At 34.3% G+C, this 27,118-nt stretch overlaps 1 protein-coding gene across 1 annotated transcript in view; it reads left to right on the top strand.

Annotated features, from left to right (window-relative positions):
* The window catches only part of Cftr (cystic fibrosis transmembrane conductance regulator (ATP-binding cassette sub-family C, member 7)), a 142,997-nt gene that overhangs the window by 19,899 nt on the left and 95,980 nt on the right, over positions 1–27,118 (top strand). The window contains exons 5-7 of the mRNA XM_013019916.1: positions 10,491–10,678; positions 12,386–12,494; positions 23,491–23,706. Of these exons, the coding sequence (XP_012875370.1) occupies positions 10,491–10,678; positions 12,386–12,494; positions 23,491–23,706 (513 nt within the window). The remainder of the gene's footprint in view (positions 1–10,490; positions 10,679–12,385; positions 12,495–23,490; positions 23,707–27,118) is intronic.

The following is a 27,118-nucleotide window of genomic DNA, read 5'->3' as shown; positions in this document are numbered from 1 at the left end:
TTTGCTTTGCCATTTATTTTGATCTCCAAATTTTAAACCTATCTTGTATACTTAGATTCCCTGCTCTGTGCATTTATCTTAACAGAATTTCCCTAGCTTTAGGGCCAATGTACTATGTTTGGGAGAGCTGCTGTATGGAGTGTCATTAATGGAGTGGCTTAAACAACCAAAACATATCGTTTTAATTTAGGAGGTGGGAAGTGTGAGGTTAAGATGTCAGGCTTAATTTCCTCTGGCAGTAGTGAGAGTCCAATTCATGCCTTTTTTCCTGGCTTCTGTTGGGTACATTGGCCATCTTTAGCATTTTTGGGCTTGCAGAGGTACCAACCTTAATGTCTTCCTTCATCTTCACAGAGTATACTCCTTGTGTGCCTATCTCTATGACCAAATTACCCCTTCTTATAAGGACCTCTCTCACAGTGATTAGATTCCCTGGCAGTGAACTCATTTGAACTTGATTATCTCTGTAAAGATATTATCTCCAAATAAGTTCACTTCAGAGGTGCAATGATTGTGAGACACCAATATTTTAGAGGGACAGACAATTCAACATATAGCTATCAATATTTAAGAACAGAATGTGATAAGGAAATAATTTGAAGCTGTAGAGTGCCATGTGTGTGGCAAATTATAGAACCTTTAAACATTATGTACATTATAACTGTGATGATGAATAAATAACACGGAGGTAGTACAGAAGATAGATAATAAATGTCATACTATGGGAATAATAGAAGATTATCACTGTAAAAAGGACAAAAGAAAAGTGGAGAATGACTTATGAAATTTTGTTACATTTCTACTAAGAATAAGAATGCCAAATATTAGAAAGAAAAGAGAGAGAGAGACAGAGAGAGAGAGAGAGGGAGAGAGAAAGCGCATGAGCGAGCTGATTGATCCTGGGTATGAATTCAGGGTCTGAGCACTGCACCTGAGCTTTTTTACTCAAGGCTAGCATTCTGCCAGTTGAACCACAGCTCCACTTCTGACTTTTTTGGGGAGTTAATTGGAGATAAGAGTTAATTGGAGATAAGATAATTGCAGTGTTCTGCTTGGGATGGATTACAACCAGGATCCCTAGATCTTAGCTTCATGCGTATCTAGGATTATACACACAAGCCACTGCGCCTGCCTAGAAAGAATATTTATATAATGCAAGATTTTACATATGTAGACATTTTATTGAGGACAACAAAATAATTGTGGCTGGGTTTTAAGATTATGGAATTTAATGTTTCTAAGTTATAACTCAGAAAATGGGAGGAAGTGCTGTGGAAGCCTGATCCTTGTATGGGATAAAGAGTTTACAGTTGCATTACATTTACCATATGGTTAAAAATGACTTGATTTTCTTATAGCTTGACCAGTAGTAATGTTTAAGAAAATTGTTTACAATTAGTATTCTTACATGGACTATAAAACAGTTTTATTGGAATTAAAAGCACATTAATTTATTCAGTTTCTAACCTATTCTAAACATCGATTAAGACCATGGGAATAGAAAGATGTATGTTATATCTAAGAAGTTAGTTTCACAAGGGAACTAAATTATCAACATAGAATGTTCAATAATTAAACAAATTGAATGATAGGTACCATCTTCTCTAGTGGGTGCTAGGGATATAGTAGTTAGGAAAAATCTTTATGATCTCTCTCTCTGTTTCTCTGAGTGTGTGTGTGTGTGTGTGTGTGTGTGTGTGTGTGTGTGTGTGTGTGTGTGTGATTACACCACGGGGAAAGAAGTAAAACCCAGACTGGAGAAAGGCCCATGCATAATTTATATAGAACCAGTTTTATTTCAAAAAAGTTATTAACTTAGCTTCAGTCCGACCTGGCTAACTCAAAGAATCCATGCCTGGTGATGGCAATAAGAGAATCCTTTTAAAAATTAAGAGCCATCTTATTATCAATGGTTTCATCGAGTTGGAGCTCCTGCAGAGTTCAAAAGGAAGAGAATCTGGCTTGGTGTTTCCTTTAAAGTTCATTTTTCTAAAGCAGTCATGGAAGCAAGTGATCATGACATTTCGAGATTTAAAAAACAACTCTTAAATGCCTATAAAAATGATTTTCCCTAACCTATCATGATCTGTGTTACAATTTGTGCCTTTTACAATTACTTACTTGTATGTCTTTTTATTTTTACTTTTTATTTTATATTTTATTGCATATATTTTGAACTGTTAAATTGCTAATTAGGAGCAATTTATGAATTAATTATCCATTATTTTTAATCTGCTCTTAAAGTACTCTTGCACTTTAGGGTTTTTAGGGTTTTTGTAGTATCAATCTTTTACTGCCAATATTAATGTACATTGCCTATATATTTATCTAAAACACATAAAGATTAATTGAAGTGATTTAAAGGTGCTCAAAGTAGAGTCTTGTTCCATGGTAAATCTTTTTTTAAAGTTTTATTGCAAAGTGATTTAAAGGTGGTCAAAGTAGAGTCTTGTTCCATGGTAAATCTTTTTTAAAGTTTTATTGCAAAGTTTTATTTTATTTTATTTTATTTATTTTATTGCTGTACAGACGGCTTACAGTTGCATGAGTAAGGCAATGACTACATAACTTGTCGATCATTGTTACCCCTTCCCTTGTTGTTGTCCACTATCCCTTCCCTCCCGACCTCTCATCCCCCATGGTAAATCTTGAACCAAATGCTGAATCTATTCTTTGCCTGTATCATACTTTTGTTCTGGAATTCACATTGGAGATCGGGGAAGGAGAGGGTGAATGCAAGGCCACTACTACTCTCCTTCCATAAACTTCTGGGAGCTTTTTGTTGGTACCTCTTACAATGACATCAAGGCTTTGCTACAATGAAAGAAGCAACATCTTTTCTCCTCAACTTGTGAACAGGATCTGAAACTTACATTATGAGCTATACAATGGATTTACATATAGCCTTCTTCCCCCCAAAAAATAAAGAAGACACTAAATTTTCCTCTCAATTTGAAATCATGACAATTTTTTAAAAAAGATTGAAGTAGTTACAATAAAAGTTTAATAAAAGCTTAAAATACCACTAACAACCAAATTCTGCATTGAGTTTAATGTTAAAAAAATCAACTGAGAAGTCTGAATCCAGTGTCATGATGCTCTTTGAATTCTTCTGAGAAGTAATAGTAGTATCATGGTATCAAAGAACTGGGGACATGCATGAATAGGGGGAAGATCAAGAAAAATAAGAAAAGTTCCACTATTGACTGATCATTCTTCCAACGAATGATTCTAAACAGAATCGAAGAAACCATCTTTATCACGATTGAATTTTAACAATCATCACCTTGCCTGGATGTGTAATCCCAGTACTAAGGTAGTTGAGGTCAGAGCTCATGAGTTTGAGGACAGGTTGGGAAACTAAATGAACAGAGCAACAAATGATTAGAGTGGAATTGTACTCTATTTTAAATTTAATTTTTTGGAAAAGTTACTTTGGCAGTCAAGTGTTAGAAAGGAATAAATAGTGGTGTTCTTGTACACATACAGAGAAGTCATTAAATTATTTGGTTGCTGAGGGTCATGAGAAAGCATAGCATTTATTTTACCTGTTATGGCTCATAACAAATAGGAACCTGGCTCCACTGTCAGGAGCTGCTCAGAGGACATCTAAAAGAGATGTGTCATCTCACATTTTGGAGGAGAACTTTAGCAGAAAGAAATCAAGTAGCTTTGATTCCAGATGTTATATTAGTTCCAGAATGACAGTCACATCCAAGAAAGGACATGGGCATTTTTGGCCAAAGGAGAATGATACCTAATGTAAAGTTTTTATTCTGGCTCCTAGTGACAGTGCCTAAACAAGCTAGATGGGCAAAGAGCCTCAGTAAAAGAAACACCAAATAAAAACCAGCAAATTGAATCTATATGTCACCTGGGAGATATCCTAACACCCATTCGAAGTTTATTTTGTTCCTCTTTTAGGTAGGTAGAAGCCAGGTTGAACTGTATTACTCCTTTCCTTCCATCGACTCCTGGGGATACTTGAAATGCCTGCTGTGCTTGGATCTCTGGAATGTGATTATCTGACAGTAATGGTGGAAATATTTTGACAGTTACACAGGCTTCCCTCTGTAAGCTTTGAAAACTTCCTGCCAGGAACGCAGTGGCATTTCCACCATAAAATCTTAAGGCCAATTTATTTCCCTTCTTCCTTATTTTCTTGGTTTCAAATATGTTTCTTTTTGCCAATGGAAATAAAAATCAGGAATTAGAGAGAAATGTTATTACTTGTCTTTCTTAGTTAAGAGCTCCTGAACGTGAGCTTGTACAGGATGTAGCATTCTCATAGGGCAGTTAATCACCTTTTCTTGCCAGTTGTTCCAGCCACCGTCCATTCTGTGGCTTTTGCCAGTGGCATCATGCCCAGATAGAATAAAAGTCAAATCCAAATAGTGAAAAGCATGTAGAGGCCACTTTTCTAGAGTAGAGAGGCACTGATTACATGTCATAATGCTGTCTATTCTGTTGTCATTGAAGATGGTTGACTTTTATTTATTCATTTATTTTTGATAGTATTGCTTATTACCTCTTAATTTTTGGGGGTCAGATAGGCAATTCACATGAGTGAATAAAAGGTGATCTTTCAATACCAATAATGTGCAATCTTTAGTTTCTTTTCAATGTTAACATCATTACCTCCTCCCTGCAAATTCTTATAGTTGCAGAAGTTTAGTTCCTCATTTCTGGGGGAAATAAAGAATGCACACAATGCATGCTAGACATCACCAATCCCTAGATATTCCCCTGAGCTCTGTAGTGGCCCCATAGGCATTTAAAAATTTGAGAGTTTAGTCAAAGTCAAAAAGTCACTCTAATAAGAATTTTTCACTGGTTCTGAGTATAAAGTAAAATTGGAGATAAGAGTCTCATGGACTTCCTTTTCCAGGCTGCTTTCAAATTGCAATGCTCAAATCTCAGTCTCTTGAGTAGTCAGGATTATAGGCTTGAGACATGAGCACCTGGCAAACTATTCTTAAATACAACTTTATTTTGATAACCCACATATCACATGTCCATTTAAAGTGTACAATGATTTTTTAGTTGGGTAACTATCATCATATTCAACTTTAGAAAATTTTAAACTCAGTGTTGTTGCACATGACTTTAATTCCAACTCTTCTGGAGATGGAGACAGGAGAATTATGAGTTTGAGGCTGACCTGTGCTATATAGCAAGACTGAGACAAGACTATGTTACAGGGTAAACTTCTTCTCAAAAATAGTGTAAAAAAAAAGCAAAAGGAATAAGGGTATAGCTTAAGTGGTAATGTGCTTGACTGGTACACATAGGTTCCTGGATTCAATCCTCAGTAATACAGAAGGAAGAAAAGGAAATTGAAAAAGAAAAGAAAACTTTATCCCTTAAAAACTGTATATCTAATAGAAATCATTATTCATGATACCCACATCAAGCTACTTTCTTCCTCTTGTGATTTTTCTTTTCTGTACTGAGGTGTTTTGAAATCAGGGTTTCGTGCTTACATGGCAGATGTGAAGTCTTGTGAACTTTTTTGCCTTGGCCTCAAACTGTGATTCTCCCAATCTCAGCATTCCACGTTGCTAAGATTGTAGGCATGCACCATTGCATCTGGCTCCTAAGCAACTGGGCATCTATGAATTCATTCACTCTGGAAACTTCATATAAATAAAACAATGTCATCTTTTGTGGCTGACTTCTTTCACTTACCTTAATTATATCTTTACACGCATTTAGGGTTCGTATTGAGAAATCTACTGTTATTTGATTAGGCATGCAATTGTATGTAATTTGTCTTTTCTTGTTTGGAGCTTTCAATAGTGTTTTTCCATTCTGTGTATTTAGGGTTTAACTATAGTGGGTCTACATGTGTTTCTTTTCTGATCCTATTTGGTATTCTTTAAGTACCCTGTCTTTCCTGAAGTTAAGGAAGTTTTCTGTTATTATTTAAATGAATAGATTCTCAATGCTCTTATTTTGTATTGCTTCCTTTTCTTCTATACCTATGAATTTTACGTTTGGTCTCTTATGGAGTATAGGTGTTCAATTTCATTCATATTTTCTTGGTATGGTGTGCTGTTGATGTCGTTCACTGTTCAATCTTCCACTCTTCAACTTCTGATAGCCTATTTTTAACTTGTTCTGTTACTAGCTATACCTTTAACTTAGTTTTTATTTTTAATTTAGGCTATTAGAATTTTCACTTCCAGGATTTCAATTTGAATTTTTTTCCTAAGATTTCTCTCTATTTAATTCCTTTATTGTCTTCTTTATGTCATTTTTTTGGTCTGTTTGAATTCTCTAGTTGTTTATTTGTATGTTTTTTGAAGTCATTCATCTGTTTATACACCATCTTAATTTCATTGATAACTCTTGTCATTATTTTATTGAAACTGTTTTTTGTTAGTTTTCTTCTTCACAATCACTTAAATGTTTTATTGTGAGTTGTTAGATTTTGAGAGAGACATGTTGCCTTGCTTATTTATGAATTTATGGCTATTTTCCCCTCTGTAATTTGTGTGTATCAGAGCAGTTTTTGGTGGAAATTTAGTTGATGATTTCTTACAGATTACTTAAGACTGGGCAATGTCTGTGTTATTATAGTTTTTTTCCTGTTACTAGATTGGTAGAGTATGGTTCAGTTGTTAATCAATTTCAATATTTAAGACACTGCATGCAGAATTCTACACAGAGTGAGGAAACCTGGCTACAATTGCTATTGCAGATGATAAACCACACCCGTGTGTTTGTGGAAAACTCTAGTGAAAGATAATCATGACTACTGTTCCAACACCATTAGATGAATATAGAATCAAAGATGTATTTTCATACTATAAGAAGACATTAGTTAGCTAGAATTGTAATAGGAAGCACAACTAAGAAGTAAATGGATGAAAGTAAATGACCTATATTAAAATATAAAACTAAAAAGTAATTGGCCTATAGCAGACATACAGAAAAAAACCTCATAGTTAAATGAATAAAAGGCCAAAACAATCCGATAGTAATAAAGCCAAATATGTGTGTTCATATATATGTATTACATATATACACAAATATATGTATTTGTAATACATATACAGATATACATAATACATATATATGGGTGTGTATATAAATATACATATATATTTGTGGTATTCAGGAGTCTGTAGAAACTATGATTTAGGTTAGGAAAGCAATACATGGAGCCACTTGGTAGTTCCCTGGCAGTGATTACTCAACAAACTTCAGATTTAAGCGTTTAAGGGTCCTCAACTAAGGTTGTGAGATTTTTCTCTTGACCAGAGAGGGTGGAACCACAATTACCACACCCATGCCTTCAGAGTCTCAGCTGCCTGTAATTGCATCTCTGCTATGTGCCTTGGCAGGTGTTCCCAAGGCTTCTTCATTGCCAGGTGTCTGGAGCACCTGTCTTTGCTGTTTCAGCTGCCTTTGATGGTAGCCAGTGCCAGCTACCCATCTCTGCTTGTAAATATAATGGCTGCCACATCAGTGTCTCCGTTGTGTGGCTTTAAAGGAAATCCTAAGTCTCCATCATGTGGTGCTACCAGGCTGCCACTGACATCAAACTGATGGTATAGCTTTCCATAGTGTAAATTTTTCTGTGGGAGCTCTGTCAGACATAAGTCCTTCTTCTTCTTATTGATTTATACCCAAATTCTATGGCAAAATGTCCTGTAAGTCAGTGAGCTGTTATCACTCCCTATCCCCAGTCAAGAAAAGTAACATAGTCTCTAATAGGCACTTTCTCAAGAAATCATGATCTGAGATAAGGGGAGCTAGAGAAAGCCTTACTTATCACATGCTGGAGTGGTCATGGCCTCACAAATCCTTGTCACAGGATTAAGGCTTGTGAATTGTATGGACTTTTCCTGTATCTGGAGCAGGGACTCCATTGGTAGGATGCTCTGTTTACAGTTGCATTGCAGTCTTCAATTCCCTTCCCATAATCAGGGTGCTGGGGACTGGTTTTCTTTCCTTTCTTCCCTCCCTCCTTCCCTCCCTCCCTCCCGTTCTCTCTCCTTCCTTCATTCCTTCCTTCCTGTCTTCCTGCCTGCCTCCCTCCCTCCTTCCCTTTCTTCTTCTTCTTTTTTTTTTTTGTCCCCCTGCCATCTCCTTTGTGGGTTCTGGTTCTTTATTTTATTTTTTATTGTGAGAATACAGTACAGAGGAGTTACAATTACATGGGAAAGATAAGGAGTACATTTCTTATCAAACATTGTTGCCTCCTCGCTGTTTCCCCTTCCCATCCCTTCCCATACTCCTCCCCTCCCCCCACCAAAGTTAAGTTCGTTTTTTGACATAACGGCTTGTACATCTCATTTTTGCAATGGGTCCACATGTATCCCTAGTTAAATGATTTGTTTTTTCCCTTTCCCTCCACAAATTATACCAACATCAAATACAGTGAAAGCATGGGTTATACTGTGGGGGAGGGATATACAAAGCAACATAGAAATCATCTATAAATATGATAGAAACAATTGCATGAAGGAAAAAAAACAAAATAACATTTGAATACTTATAGTAACTTCTGTGTTACCAGGTTCTTCTCATTTACAGATTGAAAATGACAGATGCTTCTAATCTCTTATCTGGCCCTACTTTCTTCTAATAATATGTGAACAAGGGCCTGCTTATCAGCAGTTTGCACTATTCTGGAGAATTATACAGATGACCTTCTCTGGAACCCCGAGCTTTGTCCTGGTCCTCCTGTCACTTGTACATTTGAAATTTGCACACTTGCTTTTCCCTCTGATTAAACCACTTCTAAACTTATTTTTTTCTTGGTAACAATCTCAGCTATGTATCTGTCACAACCCGCTATGCTTAATTTTCTTAAGTAGGAAAAGCTAAACATGGAAAAGGAAAGAAAGAACTCAGAAGAATGTGGAAAAAAAACACTTTGTCATTTAGTGATTCAGACAAGTGAAACATCCTTGAATACCGTATCATTAGAACAGGATAATGATCCCATTTTGTTCTACCTATTTAAAAAGATTTCAGATTAAAATCACAACATTCTCATGATTGTGAAAGCTCTTGGAAGGAACAGAGTTTTCTGTTAGTAGTAAACTTTTGCCTTACCTTTTTACTTCTTGGCCTCAAGAAGTAAATGACTCATATCCTAAATAGCTGTCTCAGATATTTCTCAGCCTGCCACCTATATTTTTCAACTTTCTCTTATATTGTGGGTGATACTGGGGGTGGTGAGCACGTTCTGGGTCCTTATGTGGTGATCGCTACATACATGCCATGATTATGGCACCTCTTTTTCTCCTGCATTAGGACTGACCTTATCGATGTGCATTATTGTTTTTCCAGGAAAAATGACCAATGAGTCAAACCAGGCAATGAATTCTAAACTTATTTATCATCCTTTATTAAAGAAGGCTCTTGTTAAAATGAATTGCAAGCTAATGGAAAAAGTGATATATCAAATCATAGTCACTCACTAATGCTGCAGCAAGAAATGATATATGAAGTTACTTTACGTTAGAGATTGGCCTTAAGTCAATTGAATCTCAGAGACAAATTGTGCAAATAGGCCTTCTGAAAAGCCAGAGATCCAGGAAATCTAAAGAAATACCTGAACCCTAAGTGCGAGGTGATTCGATATGAAGGTATCTTCAAAATTTTGACCTAGAGTAATGTCAAAATACTTACTGTTATTTGGAAAGGCTTTGCTTGAGTATTTGTTCCCATTCTGAGTTTATCTTTTCTCCCAGAAAATGAATTACAGTGATTCAACATGCATCTTGCTACATTACCAAGTACTCTTAATAACACTAAACTTTAGAGTTATCTGGGGCAAATAAAGATGCTGAAGGAGAATTCATGGGCTTAAGAATTACTTCCAAGGGCTTCTTTCTTCAATGAATACATGAAATTTCACCTGAAAAGAGTCTGTCACTCTTCACTTAGAAAGTTATTTTTGGTATGTGTGGTTCCTTTCACATTTCTCTTTCCTCTTTCTTTATGGACTTTCTTGTCTATGTGAAGATTATTCTGCTTTACTATAATGATGAGAAACAATATAATGGAAAGTATTTGAAAATGCTGTGGTATCCTGATTAATGATTCCCCATGCCAGCTTCACTAATCTCCATTAAACATTGCTATTGATTAGATGCTGAGAGAGCAAGTTGTGGAACAATGGCCAGGGATGAGATCAAAGTTATGATCTTTACCATGAGGGAAGTTTCACACATGATAATAAACCCAAATTGCTCACTCAATACCTATAGTCAATTCTCTTGGCACACATTATTGAGTACTCTGTGCTATAGTACCAAAATTACAGAATACTATTGAGTATATGTCTGTCTTTCGTTTAGCAGTTAATATTTGTCTCTCAGGACAGGTTGTACCAAATTCCTGATTCCTCCAGTGAAAAGACAGCTATCTATTCTAGTTAATCCAGTAATTAATTCTGGTATTTATATAAGTTGATTTATTTTATCTTCATATTTGTGTATGTATACTATGTGTTCTATACAAAAATATAGATTGATTGGTATCGGATTACATGCTTATGTGGTATACCAAATCAAGTGAATATTGAAATATGTTCTTTCTATTTTAGCTGGACCAGCCCAATTTTGAAGAAAGGCTATAGACAGCGCCTAGAATTGTTGGACATATATCAGATCTCTTCTGCTGATTCTGCTGATAATCTGTCTGAAAAGTTGGAAAGGTATTTCCTTACACATTGTTTATTAGCTCAAGAGAAACAGCCATACTTTTATTTACGGAATACATAACTGACATATGATGTGGCTTAGGTTTTTCAGTGACAATCAGTTAAAATACTTAAACTGGTCTCTTCTAATCTTGTCTTTCTCTGTACCAGTTCAGCTCTTTGAATTTGAATTTTCAGCTCTTTGAATATGATTTCCACTACTGTGTTTCTAAAAGTACACTGAAAAAAAAGGACATTGACCAGAGTCACTGAAGACCTCTCATCACACATACTATCACAAGTCTTTCTTCTATATTATCTTACTCTTATCCACCTGAAATCATTTCTTTGGTTTCTGTCCACTTTCTTTTACTGGCTTTCTTTGATAGAGAAGATGTCCTCCTCCAGGTTTAGCTCCATTTTGTTACCATATTTTGATTTAGTATAATTTATGAGAACAAACTTCCCTGAGCACAAATTTAAAAATATATAAATATTTATATATTTATAGATAGATAAAGGTCACTGGGCATTATAGTTTTTTTTTTTAGCAAGCTTTAAAGAAAGCCTTCCTTCATGCCTGAAGACTGCCAATCCTGTCTTCAAATCTCAGTTATACACTCTTCCTTTTACAATGACATCGAACCATGCTGAGTGATGGTGGTAACTTGATAGTAATGGGAATAGTAATTGATGAAATGCAAAGCTTTTATTCTAATTCTGTAGTTCATACCTGTGGTTTATTCAGGTTTTCATCTCTGCATAATTTGAAAATTAAGATGAGGATAACATTTATGGGTATTTTATTCCCTTTTGAAAAGTTGAAAAGGAAAATGACTTACAGAGCAGTGGCACTAACTAAATACATTCAGCTGATGTCTTTTATTTAAAAGTAAACAGTATTAGATTTCAGCCAGTTTCAGGGTCTTTCTATTTCTATGCCTTTCCTTACTACAAAATCTTATCCTTACTACAATCTTATTATTTGCCATTTGCCAAAGACTTTTTTCTATTAATAATTTTTTTAATTGTGAAGATACCGTACAGAGGGATTATAATTGCATGAGCAAGGTAATGCCGGCCAAAGTTGTAAAGTTTGTTTTTTGACATAATATCTTGTACATCTCATTGTTGCAATGGGTCCACCTGTATACCTATTTAAACAATTTTTTCCCTTCCCCTCCCCAAATTATACCTGTAATGAATGATTCCAGTAGTTGAAAATGAAATTTAATTTTTATTTCGTGCTTCTTTTAAAAACACCCTATTAAGTTTTTCTCATATTAAATCACTTAAAAATTCACCTGATATTTTTCAATTGTTTTTGATTTGACATTTAAGTATTGCAAAATCTGCCATAGTTCTAAATAGATAATAATTCTATAGTAAAGGAAAAACCATTTTGTATGTATGTGTTCATTTTTTCACTTTATGCTAACCACAAACAATGCATAATCATTTGTCTTTATTTGTGCCCAGCACTTTTCTTCAACACACACAATGTGGCCTACAGGGTGATATATGGTAGAGCTATAGATCCTGCCAAATATCTGGTTGAGCAGTTGGTATTATAGGGTCTCCAAAAGGCTTTGTTTCTCTAATCACTTGGGTTAATACCCTTGGATAATGCTTGTTTGAAACAAGCTATGTTGGGGGAAAATAGGACAACTCAAATATTTGCACCTGCAACTCACTGGCCTACATTTTTTTTTTCTTTTGCAGGGAATGGGATAGAGAACTGGCTTCAAAGAACAATCCCAAACTTATTCATGCCCTTCGACGATGCTTTTTCTGGAGATTTACGTTCTATGGGATCTTACTGTATTTAGGGGTAAGCATCACACTTGTACATATACTATGGGTAAAATACTTATTTATACATTTTTGTGATTATAGATGGAGTAGGGCAATATAGTGAGCAAAGGTAAAAATATAAAAGACTAGTCCAACCCTAGATACTAAGAAACCATCTAAATTTCTAGCAAAGGCAAGTAAAAATCTTTGGTGACTTGTTTAAAACTACTTTCTGTTATGATTCAAAATCACATTATTTTAGTAGTAAATGAGATTACTGGCATCTTTATTTTTCTGTATTCAACAAGAGAATATCAGGAGATAATGCCAAGAGTTAGTTAAAATTCAGTCAATTACATATATGAATGCTTATGATATTTTGATAATATATCTGCATACTAAATTGTTTCAAGGAAAAACAACAAAAATTTAAAACTTGTCAATGGAGTTCACTTGTTTTACACTTTCTCAGCATCCTATGTCTTTATTAGTGTAAAACTAGGCTTGATGCTGTTTAAAGGCTCCAGTGTTTTCCAGCTGCTCTCAAATGTAACTCCAACCTATAATTTTCTGTATCACTTGATCATCACTTTGGATCTTTGTTCATAACTTGTAAAAGGAGGTGACAAGTGGAAAATGTGTTTAGTCTTCCAGTAATGGCTTTGAACAATATTGCTTTGGGATGTTGTAAACCATATGGATTGACTTGTATTTATACTGGCTTCTCTTCTTAAGGAACTTTGCAGTGCTGCAATATCTCCCCACAGATGCCATATGAATTGCATGGCTCTAAGAATTTTAGTTCATGCTGCACAAAATAATACAAAGGGCTGTAATAAAATCCACAGTATTTCTTAATGCTCTTGATAATACCATAGAAGTCGCCTAGTTTTTATACATATGTATAGATTTGTACTTATTCATACACGTTAATCTGTTCACTTATATTATGTAGTGTAGTAAATTATGTTATATGTTCTATTTATGGTTGGCTGTATGGATCCATCTAGGTAGACGTGGATCTATTATTTCAAAATGCTGAAATAATGTCATATGTGTGTGTGTTTGTGAGATCTATCTACCTATCTATCTTTCTATCTATCTATCTATCTATCTATCTATCTATCTATCTATCTATCTATCTATCTATCTATCATGTTCTTATAGAAACCTGCAAATGTTTTGAGGTGAAAGTATTCTGTTTGCAAATAAGATAACTCAAGAAGTAATTACTTTTTTAAAATGTGTTTGTGTTTATTTTTTAAGGAGAACATGCAGAGCTTTAGGAAACATTTTTCCCCCAGCCAAAATCTAGTAGTATTTAAGGATGAAATGTCGAGACAAAATTAAGAGACGTGGAATTAGAGTAGGTTTGAAGAAGGACTAAGTTGTTCTTAATCTTAGGATTAAAAAAAAACTAGCAAAAGAGAACATAGAGCCATTCTTGGTTATCAGTTATCTGTGGATGGTGTGATGTAAGTAGCTCTTCTGAGCTAACGTGAATTCTGGGCTACATCTCTGGTGTCAGGAGAACATTGGAAGAGAAAGGTCTCTTTCCACCAGCTCAGTGTTTACTGATCACCAACAGATATTGGTAAGGAAGGGTCCTGACAAGAGAAATCAGCTGGAATGTGGAAGATGGGAAGGCATAGGAAGAAAAACTTGCATAGGGAAAGCCCTAAGTACAGTGAGGGCCTGGGTTTCCCATCCTCTCACAGAGAAAGGCCTCACCGAAACCACACAATTTCAAGTGGCAAAAATGCTAAATTAAGTCTGAAAGAATGTAGATCACCATAGCTGTTTAGAAAAGTGCATATTTTCAGGTATATTATCTCGTTAATATCATTGACATTGAATTTTTATTTCAAAAATTAATTTATCTATCACTATTGATGCACTAATACAGCATTTTGTGCTCTTCTAATGCATTCATATAATATTTCAAGTTCAAATCAGGGTAATTAGTATATTTATCATCTCAAGCATTCAGTATTTCTTTTTGGTGAGAAAATTCAAAATCCTGTCCTCTAGCCATCTTGAAATACACAAAAAACTATTGTTGACTATAGTTACCTACTAGAAGTCATTCTTTCATTTTAACTTTAATTTTGTACCTGCCAGCCTACCTCTCCCATACTCTTTTCCCCTAACCCTTTCTAATCTCTGTTGATTCTATTCCTTTCTCACGTATAGGTGGAAGAGAAGGGTAGAAAGAAATAATAATAGCATGAAACTTCTATCATTTTAAGTATCTTATGTTTGTAACACCTTACTTTTTGTAGTATTCTTTCTGGGAACTCCTTCTTTTCATCAAATATGAGAACAGTTCTTGAAATGAGTAAAATGCTTCTAGTCGAAATAGATGGATATACTTTCAAAGTCTATGCATTTTCAGTCCTGCTACAGCATGGAAATTGTTGCATAATAAATATTCAATTGGTTTAAAAATGTTCTATAAAATTTTCTAACTGTGGAGGTTAAGAAAAAAGAAATGCCATCATAAAGGATTTACTTCTCTGCACTACTGGTGCAGTTTTAAATCGTGTTAGCTATGGCATGGCACCATTGTGTACTTGTTTTTCCTTCATCTGCCTGAGCAGCCAGACAACATTGAAGACTTCCAGCATGGGAAAGAAACAGGCTGCTGAATAACTGACTGTGAGAGTCAATTAAGGATAAATAGGGGGTGTCTGCAAGCATATTGTTGAAAAAAGATGATTACCTGAATGAGTTCTTACAACAAATTTCTGTTGACTCAAAAGTATTCTTAATTCTTAAGGAGCTCCCACTTAAGATGTCTCTCATCATATTGTGGCACATATGGGTGCAACTTCAGTCAGACTACTTTTCTTTATGAAGCCCCAGGAAATTGAAGGGCATAACAAAGTCCTGGCACTCATATTTCCAGAATTCCTATGTCCTATACACTATATTGTAAAGGATGATCTCTGTCTAAATGTACAGTGAGGCCTGAGAGTCACAGGTAGACTAGATCTGCTGTAAGGAGGTTGGGCCAGTCCATTTTGTAAAAAAAAAAAAAGTTTTACTTTACCTTAATGATGATACTGGAAAATTTGAACATTAACTCAATTTTGTACCTATTAGCCTATCTCTCCCATTCCCTCGCCCCCTTGATCCTTTTTAATCTCTGTAGTTTTAATTCTTCTTTCCATAATGGGACAAAGAGAAGGGTAGAAGTAAATAATAATAACACAAAGCCTCTATTCTTTTAAATAACTTATGTTTGTAACACCCTAGTTTTTGTAGCAGTCTTTCAGGGTAGAAAGGCAGAATTTCTGAAATTTGCACTCCTAATCACCAAGGAATATAGTTAAGATTGAATTCTGACTCATGAGGGCTCAGATGGGACCTGAGATTTATGTTGTCATGAGCTCCCAGTGGAGGTGGTCCTTGTCCTTGGAGTCAGCACGTTGAGTAGAAAGGCCTTAGATGTGATGGAACGAATGAGGAAAGGCCTAGTGAGAAGGAATAAAGGCTGTGGAAAGAATAGTCAGACAATCATGTTAAAAGTGTCCCTGAATAAAAAGGAACAGCAACCCCACTGGGAACAGAATGTACCAAGGAGTTTGTCTGAGAATCCCACTCTAAACTATGAACTTTCTCCTTTGCTTCAGCATTCCTCTTACAAGTTCACTGGAGAAGGGCAGATATCAGGGGCATAGAAAGGGACTAAGGCAGAAGAAGCTATTCCAGAGTTTCCAGTAGTAGCATAGCTATACAGTTTGGTTACGGTATTACAGAAACTGTTGAAGCAGAATGGTGTTCTAAGAGCATTCTGCCAAACTAAAAATCCAACACCGCATGGAGTAGAATATAATGTCCAAGGTAATACCATCTTTGTTTTTAGATGAATTTTTGAAACAAAATCTAATTGGAAATTTGGAATTGTATGTGGTCATATTTGCTGGGACTGGATAATAGTATGATGTGTTCTCTCATTTTATAGCAAGTAGCTAATATTACTAATGTATTTTGGGGATACAGATAAATATGATGTGGTGAAACACTGTAAAATACACATGATGCTTTTCAATATGTATTCTTTCCAAAGATGTAGCATTTTCCTTTTAATTTTCCTGAAATATGTTTACTCTATGATGACACAAATCTGTTCTATGGTATTACGCAGACCCAACAACTTGAATGGACCTCAGTTTATGTTAAACTATACTAACTTAATTTGATTTGCTGCCTTAATGTTGGAAGTGATCACAATGCATGAATTGTTAGTCAATTGAAAGAGGGCCAAGTAGTATTATAACGTTTTTACATTAATGTAGCGTAATAAAAAGAATGGAGTGATGCAAGTCAGACTGCTGGGTTCAAATCTCAGTTTTGCTGGTTATAGCTGTGTGACTTTGAGAAGGTCACTGAACCTCTCTTTATCTCTGTTTACTTAGTGTAGAAATAGTGCTAGAATTTATTTCATAAAGTTGTTGTGAAAGTTAAGAACACAGAAAAATCTTGGTACACATCAAGTGCCTCGTCTATATTAGCTATTACTATGTCTTAAAGTAGATTCTGTACATTCATTACTCACACTCACTTATTTTCTAGTGCTGCTATAAGCAAATCTTGAAGAAACAATTTAATTTTTATAGGGCACAGGAAAATGTCTTGCCAATGTTTGAGAAAGATGGTAAGGATTCTAATCCTAAGCATTACTTCTTCTGTTGGCTAGTGAAAATGTTACCACAGTGATAATAAAACTGATAAATATAAAAATGGAATATCCAGAGAAAATCATTTTGAAATAGCCAATGAATCTAAAAAATGACTCACAGGTATATTTTTGAAACTCTGTTCTTGGTGTGATGTATATACATGTTTGCAAAAACTTCAAGCTTTGGCAAAATTATGGACATATTTCAAATTTAACATTTTGAACAATGCTTTAGTGAACCAAGCATGAGTAGGGTTGGTTTTAAATTTACTATGCCAAATATGGAAAATTATTCCTTCAGGAAGTCAGTATGAAGCTAAAAATTAACGTCAGGCTCTAGTGTATCACGACAAATAAGAATTTGACACTCTGGTTTACTCTGTCGAAAGTACATTCTTTTTTAAAAAAAAATTATTTTATTGTAAAGACGCTGTACAGATGGGTGGCGCTGTAGCTCAAGTGGTAGAGCGCTAGCCTTGAGCTGAAGAGCTGAGGGACAGCGCCCAGGCCCAGAGTTCAAGCCCCACAACCGACCAAAAAAAAAAAACAAACTTGAAAACTTATGGGCTGGGAAGGTGGCTCAGTGGTAGAGCGCTTGCCTTGCATACATGAGGCCCTGGGTTTGATTCCTCAGCACTACATAAGCAAAAAAAAAAAAAGAAAGAAAGAAAAGAAAAAAGCCGGAAGATGCTGTACAGATGGGTTAAAATTAATGAGTACATTTCTTGTCGAGCATGGTTACCCCTTCCCTTGTTTTTCTCCAACTATCCCTTCCCCCTGCTACCTCCCTAAAAGCACATTTTTAATCCTTCAATATTTAAGCCAATAATTCTTTATAAGTTCTGCAGGCTTGGATATTGACTGACTTTTATTGCATGTTTTCTTTCTACCATTTATTATCATTAGATATATTAAATTGTGTACTTGATTTATCCTATTATTAGCAATGCTATGGATTATGAAAATATTCTGATAAGCACTGATGAATTTTTATCTTTCCAATTTTCTCCAATGGGAAATCAGGGTAATCATCTTTTACATAATATATGGAATATATATATATATATATATATATATATATATATATATGGAAATATCTTGTATATGCCCTCCCATACTTTTCTGTCAAGTCATTTGTTGAATTAGCTTACTTTGACACAATATATTTATCGAGTTCCTCATTGTTGAATATTTATATTAGCTCATTTTTCTCACAACTGTAAATAGTCCTTCCATACAAATCCCTTTACAAAAAGCTAAATCTCTACACATTTTCTTTACTGAAGTGCACAAATACAAATAAATTTCCTTCTAGACAAGGTATAATAATTTACATCCCTAAAATTACAGCATGGAACTTCAGCCCTCATGAACAATACTTACCCTTAAAATGTTCCAAATTGTTATATTGCCTTTGCTTCTAATGCATTTAAACAGATTTATACATTGATCATTAATTTATATTTCTTTGTTGTGTGTCAATTGTCTTTTTATTTACTGTCCCATTTTTATTTTGGTGATTAAAGAATGGTATATGAGAACATATTTTTCCCCAGGCTGTCAGTTGATTTTATTGTTTCAAGTAATTTTTCTTAAACATTTAAAAAATTTACTGTCAATTTTATGCATCTTTTTCTTTGTTTTCTGCTTTGGATTAATACTTTTGTAAAGTATGTAAGAATACATCTGTGGTTTAATTTTTCATCTTTCACATCTAATCTATTTGCCATTGATTCTGATACATGTATGAAATAAAAATTGAATTTTAAATGATGAGGTCCAGCCGGGAGCTGGTGGCTCATGCCTGTAATCCTAGCTATTCAGGAGGCTGAGATCTGAGAATCGCGGTTCAAAGCCAGCCCGGGCAGGAAAAGACCGTGAGACTCCTATCTCCAATAAACCACCAGAAAACCGGAAGTGGCGCTGTAGCTCAAGTGGTAGAGCCCTTGCCTTGAGCTGAAGAGCTGAGGGACAGCGCCCAGGCCCAGAGTTCAAGCCCCACAACCGACCAAAAAAAAAAAAATATTTCGGAATTAAGAATAATGTTTCCACCACTGATTTTAAATCATAAAGCTATGGTGACATGTAGCATGACAAAGACATGAGCGGATGTGTTTGGAAAGTCTGGGGACACATCCAAATAAAAGTAACAATTTAATACACGATAAAGTATGTTTTTTAATTCAGTGGATAAATGAGAAATTATGCAGTAAACATTGGGAAAACTGGACCTCATCTTTTTTTTTTTCTTTTTGTCAGTCGTGGGGCTTGAACTCTGGACCTGGGCGCTGTCCCTCAGCTCTTCAGCTCAAGGCAAGCGCTCTACCACTTGAGCTACAGCGCCACTTCCGGTTTTCTGGTGGTTTATTGGAGATAGGAGTCTCACGGTCTTTTCTGCCCGGGCTGGCTTTGAACCGCAATCCTCAGATCTCAGCCTCCTGAGTAGCTAGGATTACAGGCATGAGCCACCAGCGCCCGGCTAATTCCGAAATATTTTTATTAGGCTTTTTAAAAACTAAAATTCAGAATAATTTTATTAGTTGAGTCTACAAATCTCTGTTGAGTGGATATTTTGTGAGAAGTCTTGTGTACAGTGTTGGGATTGTTGAAAATTTCAGATAGACAACCCCACTCTTCTGATGCCAAAATTTCACTTCTAAAGATCCACTTAGACTTTTGATTAGTGTATGAATCTTACAAAACAAGTTAGAGGAGAATGAGAATTTTGTAATATGAACATTTTTTGTGAAAGTTGCAATTCTACTTGAGACTTAAAAAATATCCTACTAATTTTATCTTATTAAAATGCCAAATATCTTATTGGCATTCCAATGTATCTTTTCTTATACTGTTACTATGAATGTGATAGTTACTTTAGTAATAGGGCTTTTTAGCCTATAGGAAACCATATTCTTAGTAAATGTATAGTTATTTTTTCACCCTACACCAATTATTAAATTGTTAAATAAATAATCATTTTCTATGCTGATGTTTATACATCTTTCCAATATTCATACCTTAATTATTTTCTCATTGGGTTGTATTAGCTAGAATGTAAACAAAAATGTTGCTATTACTGGAAATAATTCCATAATTAGCTTGCTCTCCATCTCAGTTTTTCAGTGAAGTAAAATGTCCAGAGAGAGAAAAGGACAAAAGTGTCATGGTATTATTAATTCACTGGGATGAGAGCTTGAGTTCTCATCTGAATTCACATTATCTTAAACATTTAGTATGAGATTTCTCTATTATTTAAGTAAAATATTACATTTCATTTTGATGTGTATGATATAAATAATAAAATATTTCAATATTTGTCTTCATTACACTCAAACTCTAGATTGTCATTTCATGATTTGGCAGGTCAGGAAATTGCCTGTGTCTCTGAAACTAGACTAACAAAATATATGTTACTTTAAGTACAAAGAACATAGGATTATTTTTCTAAGGGTCATTTTTGTAAAGGACAGCAGTTCATAGATTAAGCTAAATATCAGCTATCATTGTCCTCTTTTCCAAATTAAAAAAATAAGCAGCTGATATTAATGGTTCCATTCTAAATATTAGAGAATATGCTCCATAGAATGGATTAGTGAGAACTATGCAGGTAAAGGAGGTATGAGGTGCAGATTTTGTCCTTGAATAGAAACAGCTCTGTGTAGAGGTAATGCTTATATTGCTTTGTTATTTGCACATGTTCCTATTGCATATTTTTAACAAAAATTAAATTATATTTTCTATAACCTTTTGCCCTCCCAGAGTAATGCTACCAATGTTTTTGTGAAATTGCTACTTTTTTTTAAAGGAGAATTATGTCTTCTTTTGGTTGAAACAAAAGGAAATCTAACTCAGTTAGTGAATCATATAAAAATGGGTATCCCACTTAAGTTAATATGAGTTTTAATTTTCTATTATAGGTGGCAACAAAATAATTCATCAAATAAATCTATTCTATTGGAGATGAAAAATGCTGTAATGTCCTTATAGAGAGTTTTATTTAAATTACGTAATTGGAAAATAATTTGTACAAGCCCACACATTTCTAACTTGGACATTTTATGGTATAGATCAATTGATTAAAATATTTTTGTTTTCTCAGAATTCTCTTGGTATTTCATGGGAAGGAGTAATATTTTTTCCTGCATTGGGATAGCTATTACTGGTTTATACATTCTTATAGTTTCCAACAGGAATCTCTGTCTGTCTGTCTGTCTGTCTCAAATAGATATTTATGCTAAACATGGTATAAGCAATTGATTTCATCGGCAGCACTTAAAGTTCAAACCATTCCAGTTATTGTCTTGCAATGGGAAAAATTATGCTTTATTGCATATGCATGGGGAACATTAATGATCTTTGCTCTATTTTTCATGACCGCATATAATTCTTCCAACACAAGCAGCACATACAACTGAGGAGAGCAGTTTAGCCAGGAGCAAATCTATTAGTAATTGAAGAATAAGCCAAAGTAAATGTGATGCAAACATTTGTGCAGAGAAAAGAATGCAAAAAATTCTGGGACAAAACATTGGTTTAAAATAATTTTGAAGATGAAATATTGTTCTTGTAAGTGCAGTATGAAAAGTTGATATGTGTAGTACAGATGTTAACATTTTAAATCCAAGATTCATCTTAACTCTACACTTTACTAACTTAAGGATGACTTTGAAATAAAAGCATTTTGTCTAGAGAAAGTGTATGAATGGAACTTCATACAGCCAGAACATGGCTTGTAATAGCATAGATTTAGAAACAACACAGCAATATATGCAATGGAAAAACAACTTTACAAGATGGCAGGTCAAACAGAATTTAGAATACTTGAGTTAGCTATACAAATACAAATAAAGATAAATATCCAAAACACAGTGCTAAATTAAAAAAATTGTAAGGACCAGAGTACAATTTATATAAAATTTGAAGTTTCAAAATGTTTCTAGTTCTATACTTTAAAGGTGCATGGTTGCATTAATAAAAATATGAAATGCAACATCCTAAGCAATTATTCTTGCACTGACCTATTTTTAACACATTTTCTTTGCTAAAACCACAATCTATTAATATATTATCTCTGGGTAGAAAGTGAGCAATTTTCTTTGCAGCACCTGTCTGCCTAATGTAAATCAAACTCTTAAAAAATGGCCATTGTAAGAGGAAAAATTACAATATTCCATGTTCTTGAGGTTTTTGTTAAATGTCTGAATATTTTTCTACATTCAGAGCCTTGGTTTACACAGTTATGAAATGAATATTGTGTATACAAAGTCAGTGGTTAGTCAATGACAGCTATATGTGGGTTACATTTCCTGTTGTGGATGAAATTGATGTTAAAATGTGGTCATCTATTGAGAATGATGACATTGGGTATTTGTGGTTAATAAAGGCTGTAGAGAATGGAAAACAGAAAACTAAGGAGTGAGACGGCAATGCTGGGCAATATTGGTGGAAATCAGACTTATAAATATCCGTTTGAAATGAAGCCAATTAGAATAACATCATCAACTTGCAGACCCCATTTCACTGGTTTATTATTATACAAATATGGGAGTAAGTGTCTTTCTCATATGAAGGCTTTTCAAAAGGATGGGTAAGAATTAGTCCTTCTGGGTTTAAATCTATTCCTACATATGCAGAAGAAATTGTAATTCATTTCAATGGACAATTTCATTTAGTAGGTGATTAAGGACTTTTCAAGAGTTGATGCGATATTGGAAATTGGCTTAAGGTGGAGTATTTCTAGAACACCCCTTCACCAAAGTCTATCACAGACTGGCAAAGGAGTGGTATCAAAAGTGACTAACTTAAACCACCAGTGGTGCTGGCATGTTAGTGCTTGCCTCAAGCAGCTAGGTTTCTATGGAAAATAAAGCCATTGCTCAAAGCACCTTTCAAATTTCTAGTTTGAAGTTATATCAAGTCATTTCAATCTTCCATTCCTTCATCTGCAAACTGAAAATAATATTGTCTACTCTGATTCCCAAAGTTGTTATGAAACTAAATGGGAAATATTTAGAATCCTTTTACTTCTGTGTAAAAGATACTACTAATTAATAAAGTACACTAGAAAGTACACTTTACATGACAGCTACAATTTATTCACCTTTTTATTAAATATTTTATACATAAACTTGTGTCCAAATTACTTCTGCTACAAATAAAAAAATCAAATCTTATTTCAAAGTATTCAGTAGTCGAGACAGTTTTAAGAGTTTCATGGATGGTTTGACCCCTCTCTCATAAGCCTTCTTCTAAATCATCCTTCAAAGATAAAACAATTTCTCATGTTAAATTATGACTTCATTTTAAGACTGGGAAATGTAATTTAATTTCTGTTTTTTCCCTTTTGCAGGAAGTCACCAAAGCAGTACAGCCACTTTTACTGGGAAGAATCATTGCTTCTTATGATCCAGATAACAAGGCAGAACGATCCATTGCCATTTACCTAGCCATAGGTTTATGTCTGCTTTTTATTGTGAGGACACTGCTCCTACATCCAGCCATTTTTGGCCTTCACCATATTGGAATGCAGATGAGGATAGCTATGTTTAGTTTAATTTATAAGAAGGTAATACTTGTAGATTTTTTGTTTGTGTGTTTTGCATTTTTGTGATGCTGGAGATTTATCCCAAGACTTTGCATACGCTAGGCAAGTGTTTTACTGAGCTAGCTTGCACACTTCTCTGGTGTTCTGAATGGCATATTCTGATTTAGATAGTGAACTGATACAGGTAAGGATAAATGATGAAATTATAATTTCATGGGTCTGGGAAAGAAATGGCAAGAAAAAGGGATATTTTAAGTTTTCCTTGCTATCTCAATTTTCTTCAGCTGTTAATTACTAAGTGTCTTTGCAAACTAGCTGCCTATATTTTAGGTCTCGTTTTATGGCATGCCATTATTTTTTGTTGCTATTATTTTGTTTTTGTATTTTTCAGTGCTTAGGGTTGTACTCAGGATCTCCTAGGTGCTAAGCAAATGCTCTAGTGCTGAGCCATATCTCTAGCCACATCTTAAAAAATTCTTTGAGGCCATAGTTCCATGGTTCTTGGTTTCCTATAAAAATAACACACAGTCTGCATGAAAGTCATTGACCCAATATCTTAAGATAAAATGTCATTTGTCTTTATGCTCACTGACAAGGGCATAATATAGAATTGTTAATGATAACACAATCAATAAATGTTTCCACCCTAAGAAATTGTGACAGTGGTGACACAGTCACAACTGGCAATACTGATCCAATGAGTAAGATCTTTGTCATTCTGTGAGTCCAGTACATGCTTTAAAAGAACATCCTCTGCTTTTCTGAATGTATTTTCAAGACAAGAGCACAAGGTACTGAGGTATGATTTAGGTGTATTAACATGAGTATTGAGCTACTGACAAACACAACTGAAGGTCATTTCACCAATTGGATGCAATTTTCTCTCTCTCTCTTTCTCTCTCTCTGTCTCTGTCTCTGTCTCTCTCCCTCTCCCTCCCTCCCTCCTCTCTGCTCTCTCTGTCTCTCTGTCTTTCTCTGTCTCTGTCTCTGTCTCTCTCTCTATATGCTTGGCTCAATTTGATGCAATTCTCTCTATATATATCTGCTTAGCTCAATCAAGTAATTAAAGAAAGCCGTGTTTATTGAATTATTTGCATATTGCTTTATTCTTGTCTTTTTGCTTCTGCAGTGTAAAAACTTTATATTCTGGGCTTTATAAGGGCTATGGATCTGAAATTCATTTTTGGTGAATAACCCATAACACTTTCATGGCACATATACAAGGTCAATTGTGCAGTAAAATCTTGATAACTATACTTTATTGTTCAAAAAAGCCCTTTATGGAGGCAGGGGAGAAAAATATCAGAGCCAATGGTTTCATCAAATCTCCTTAGCTACAATTTCATCACTTTACAAGATCCAGGAAAACATGGGTGATAAATTAACAAACATTTTATTTTTATCCAGAAATTTTACATAAGTAATTATTAGACATCATTTGGAATGTGGAAGCTACACTGTTTCCCTTTAAAAACTCATTGAATTTAGTTTAACAAATATTTATAAAAAGCATTGCCATAATGATATTATCTGAGCATGTTCATGACATACTTCTAAGTGACTTAGGTGTGTGTTCCAATTTAATCCTTCCAGGAACTTTTAATGGTAGGTGCCATCATTCTTATTTTATGGATAAGAAAATGAAGGCCCAAAACATTGTGTAAAAACTACTACAAAATTTCAAAATAGGTTAATTACAGTCTCTGAAATGGAAGGGTTTCCAACAATTGGAAAAATCAAATAGTATTGGAATATAGAAATAAGGCAAAGTGGATGTGAAATCAAATAAGGAACATGATTAATTTCTAAGTAAGTCCCAAGGTAAAATTTAACTACAATACAGTAATATATATGTTTCAGATTCAAAACATTAGTATAAAAGTCAAGGCTAATGGATGTGTGTTTATTTCTCAGTAGCACCTATCTATTTTGATTTTATCTCAAGAGCCATACTTACTTGCCTACATTGGCATCATCATTAAAGGGTTCTATTGCGTTGTCATGTGACCCCTGATGTAGCCTTGTCTTGGCTACATTGCTCTCCTCCTTTACCCATCTGACCTTTGGCTGGGACTGAAAAAACTCTTCCTACAGTATTACAACTTTTATAACAGAGCACTCTTTTGCTTTGTTTAAAATCTTACAATCATATTATATGTGAAATAATGAATTTAAGTGAAACAAAGCTGCATTTATCTGTGAATTTTAAAAATGTATAGATAGCTAAATTTAAAAAGAAATCAATAAGTGCTTGCTATACCCATAGCTCTTATGTTTTATTTTATGCAGTATTCACAGGAGAATATTATTATATTTTACTTTTCTACTGAGTTGTTACATAGTTAAGTAATCCAGCTCAGTGGATCTTTGTCCCCACCCATCTATTGTTTTCATAATACTTTAAAATTAACTATTCTGATACCATTTTCATCTAAATACTATTCATTATGCTAAACCCACTGCTATAGAAGTCTTCCCAATTTTGTAGAAATGTTGATTTTCTCTGAACAACTCTTATTTTCTATTTTTCTTAAATCAAGTGTCATATCATTCTACTAAGTTGCCTTGAAGCAAGAATTGATTCAATAAATATAATCCCCTAGACTCAACTATGTGATTTGCATCTTCTAAGTGCTCAACAAATATGCAGTAGATTAAGTTGAGATAAATAAATATTAGACCTTTTATGTCTATACCACATGGCAGAAAAGCAATTCTTACTAAAGTTTACTGGCAAATAATTATTTTGCATTAGTGTGTTTGTGATAATTTATAATCATGATTCATTCCTCTATCTAGTAATTTTAAATCAATACTGTGTAGGTAAATAAGTAAATAATAACTTATCTAGCCATGTATCATCTCATGGATTCTTTTGGTAAAATCTGGACATTTTGTATTATTAATATAATCTTACACAAAATATTAATGATTTAATTCCACATAATATACTTCTGTTTATTTTAATATTAGTCTTACTCAAAGATTTGTGTAGTACTCTGTGAGAAGTTTAAAGTCAAGTTTTAAATTTCAGATCTCTGATTTAAGTTCCATCTTTTAAAATAAAAGCAAACCCAAATAAATCAAAATCCTCAAGTCACATTCTAAATAGAAATTTAATAAGACATCATTCTTATTTTGTAAGAGAAAAAAATAATTTCTACTGTCTTTATGCTGGAAAATAAAACAAGCAGAAGTATATCAGCATAATATTTGGTATTAAGATAGTTATAGGAAGTGGTGCTGTAGCTCAAGTGGTAGAGCGCTCGCCTTGAGCTGAAGAGCTGAGGGACAGTGCCCAAGCCCAGAGTTCAAGCCCCACTACTGACCAAAAAAAAAAAACAACAAAAATTTCGAATTTATAACATTATCTCTTTGTTGCTTTGTATGTCCCTCCCCCACAGTATAACCCCTGCTTTCAATATATTTGATG

Source organism: Dipodomys ordii, unplaced genomic scaffold, assembly GCF_000151885.1.
Source record: "Dipodomys ordii isolate 6190 unplaced genomic scaffold, Dord_2.0 Scaffold48, whole genome shotgun sequence".
Lineage (NCBI taxonomy): Eukaryota > Metazoa > Chordata > Mammalia > Rodentia > Heteromyidae > Dipodomys > Dipodomys ordii.
Note: the sequence above shows the minus strand (reverse complement) of the source record. Positions and strands in the feature narration are given on the sequence as shown.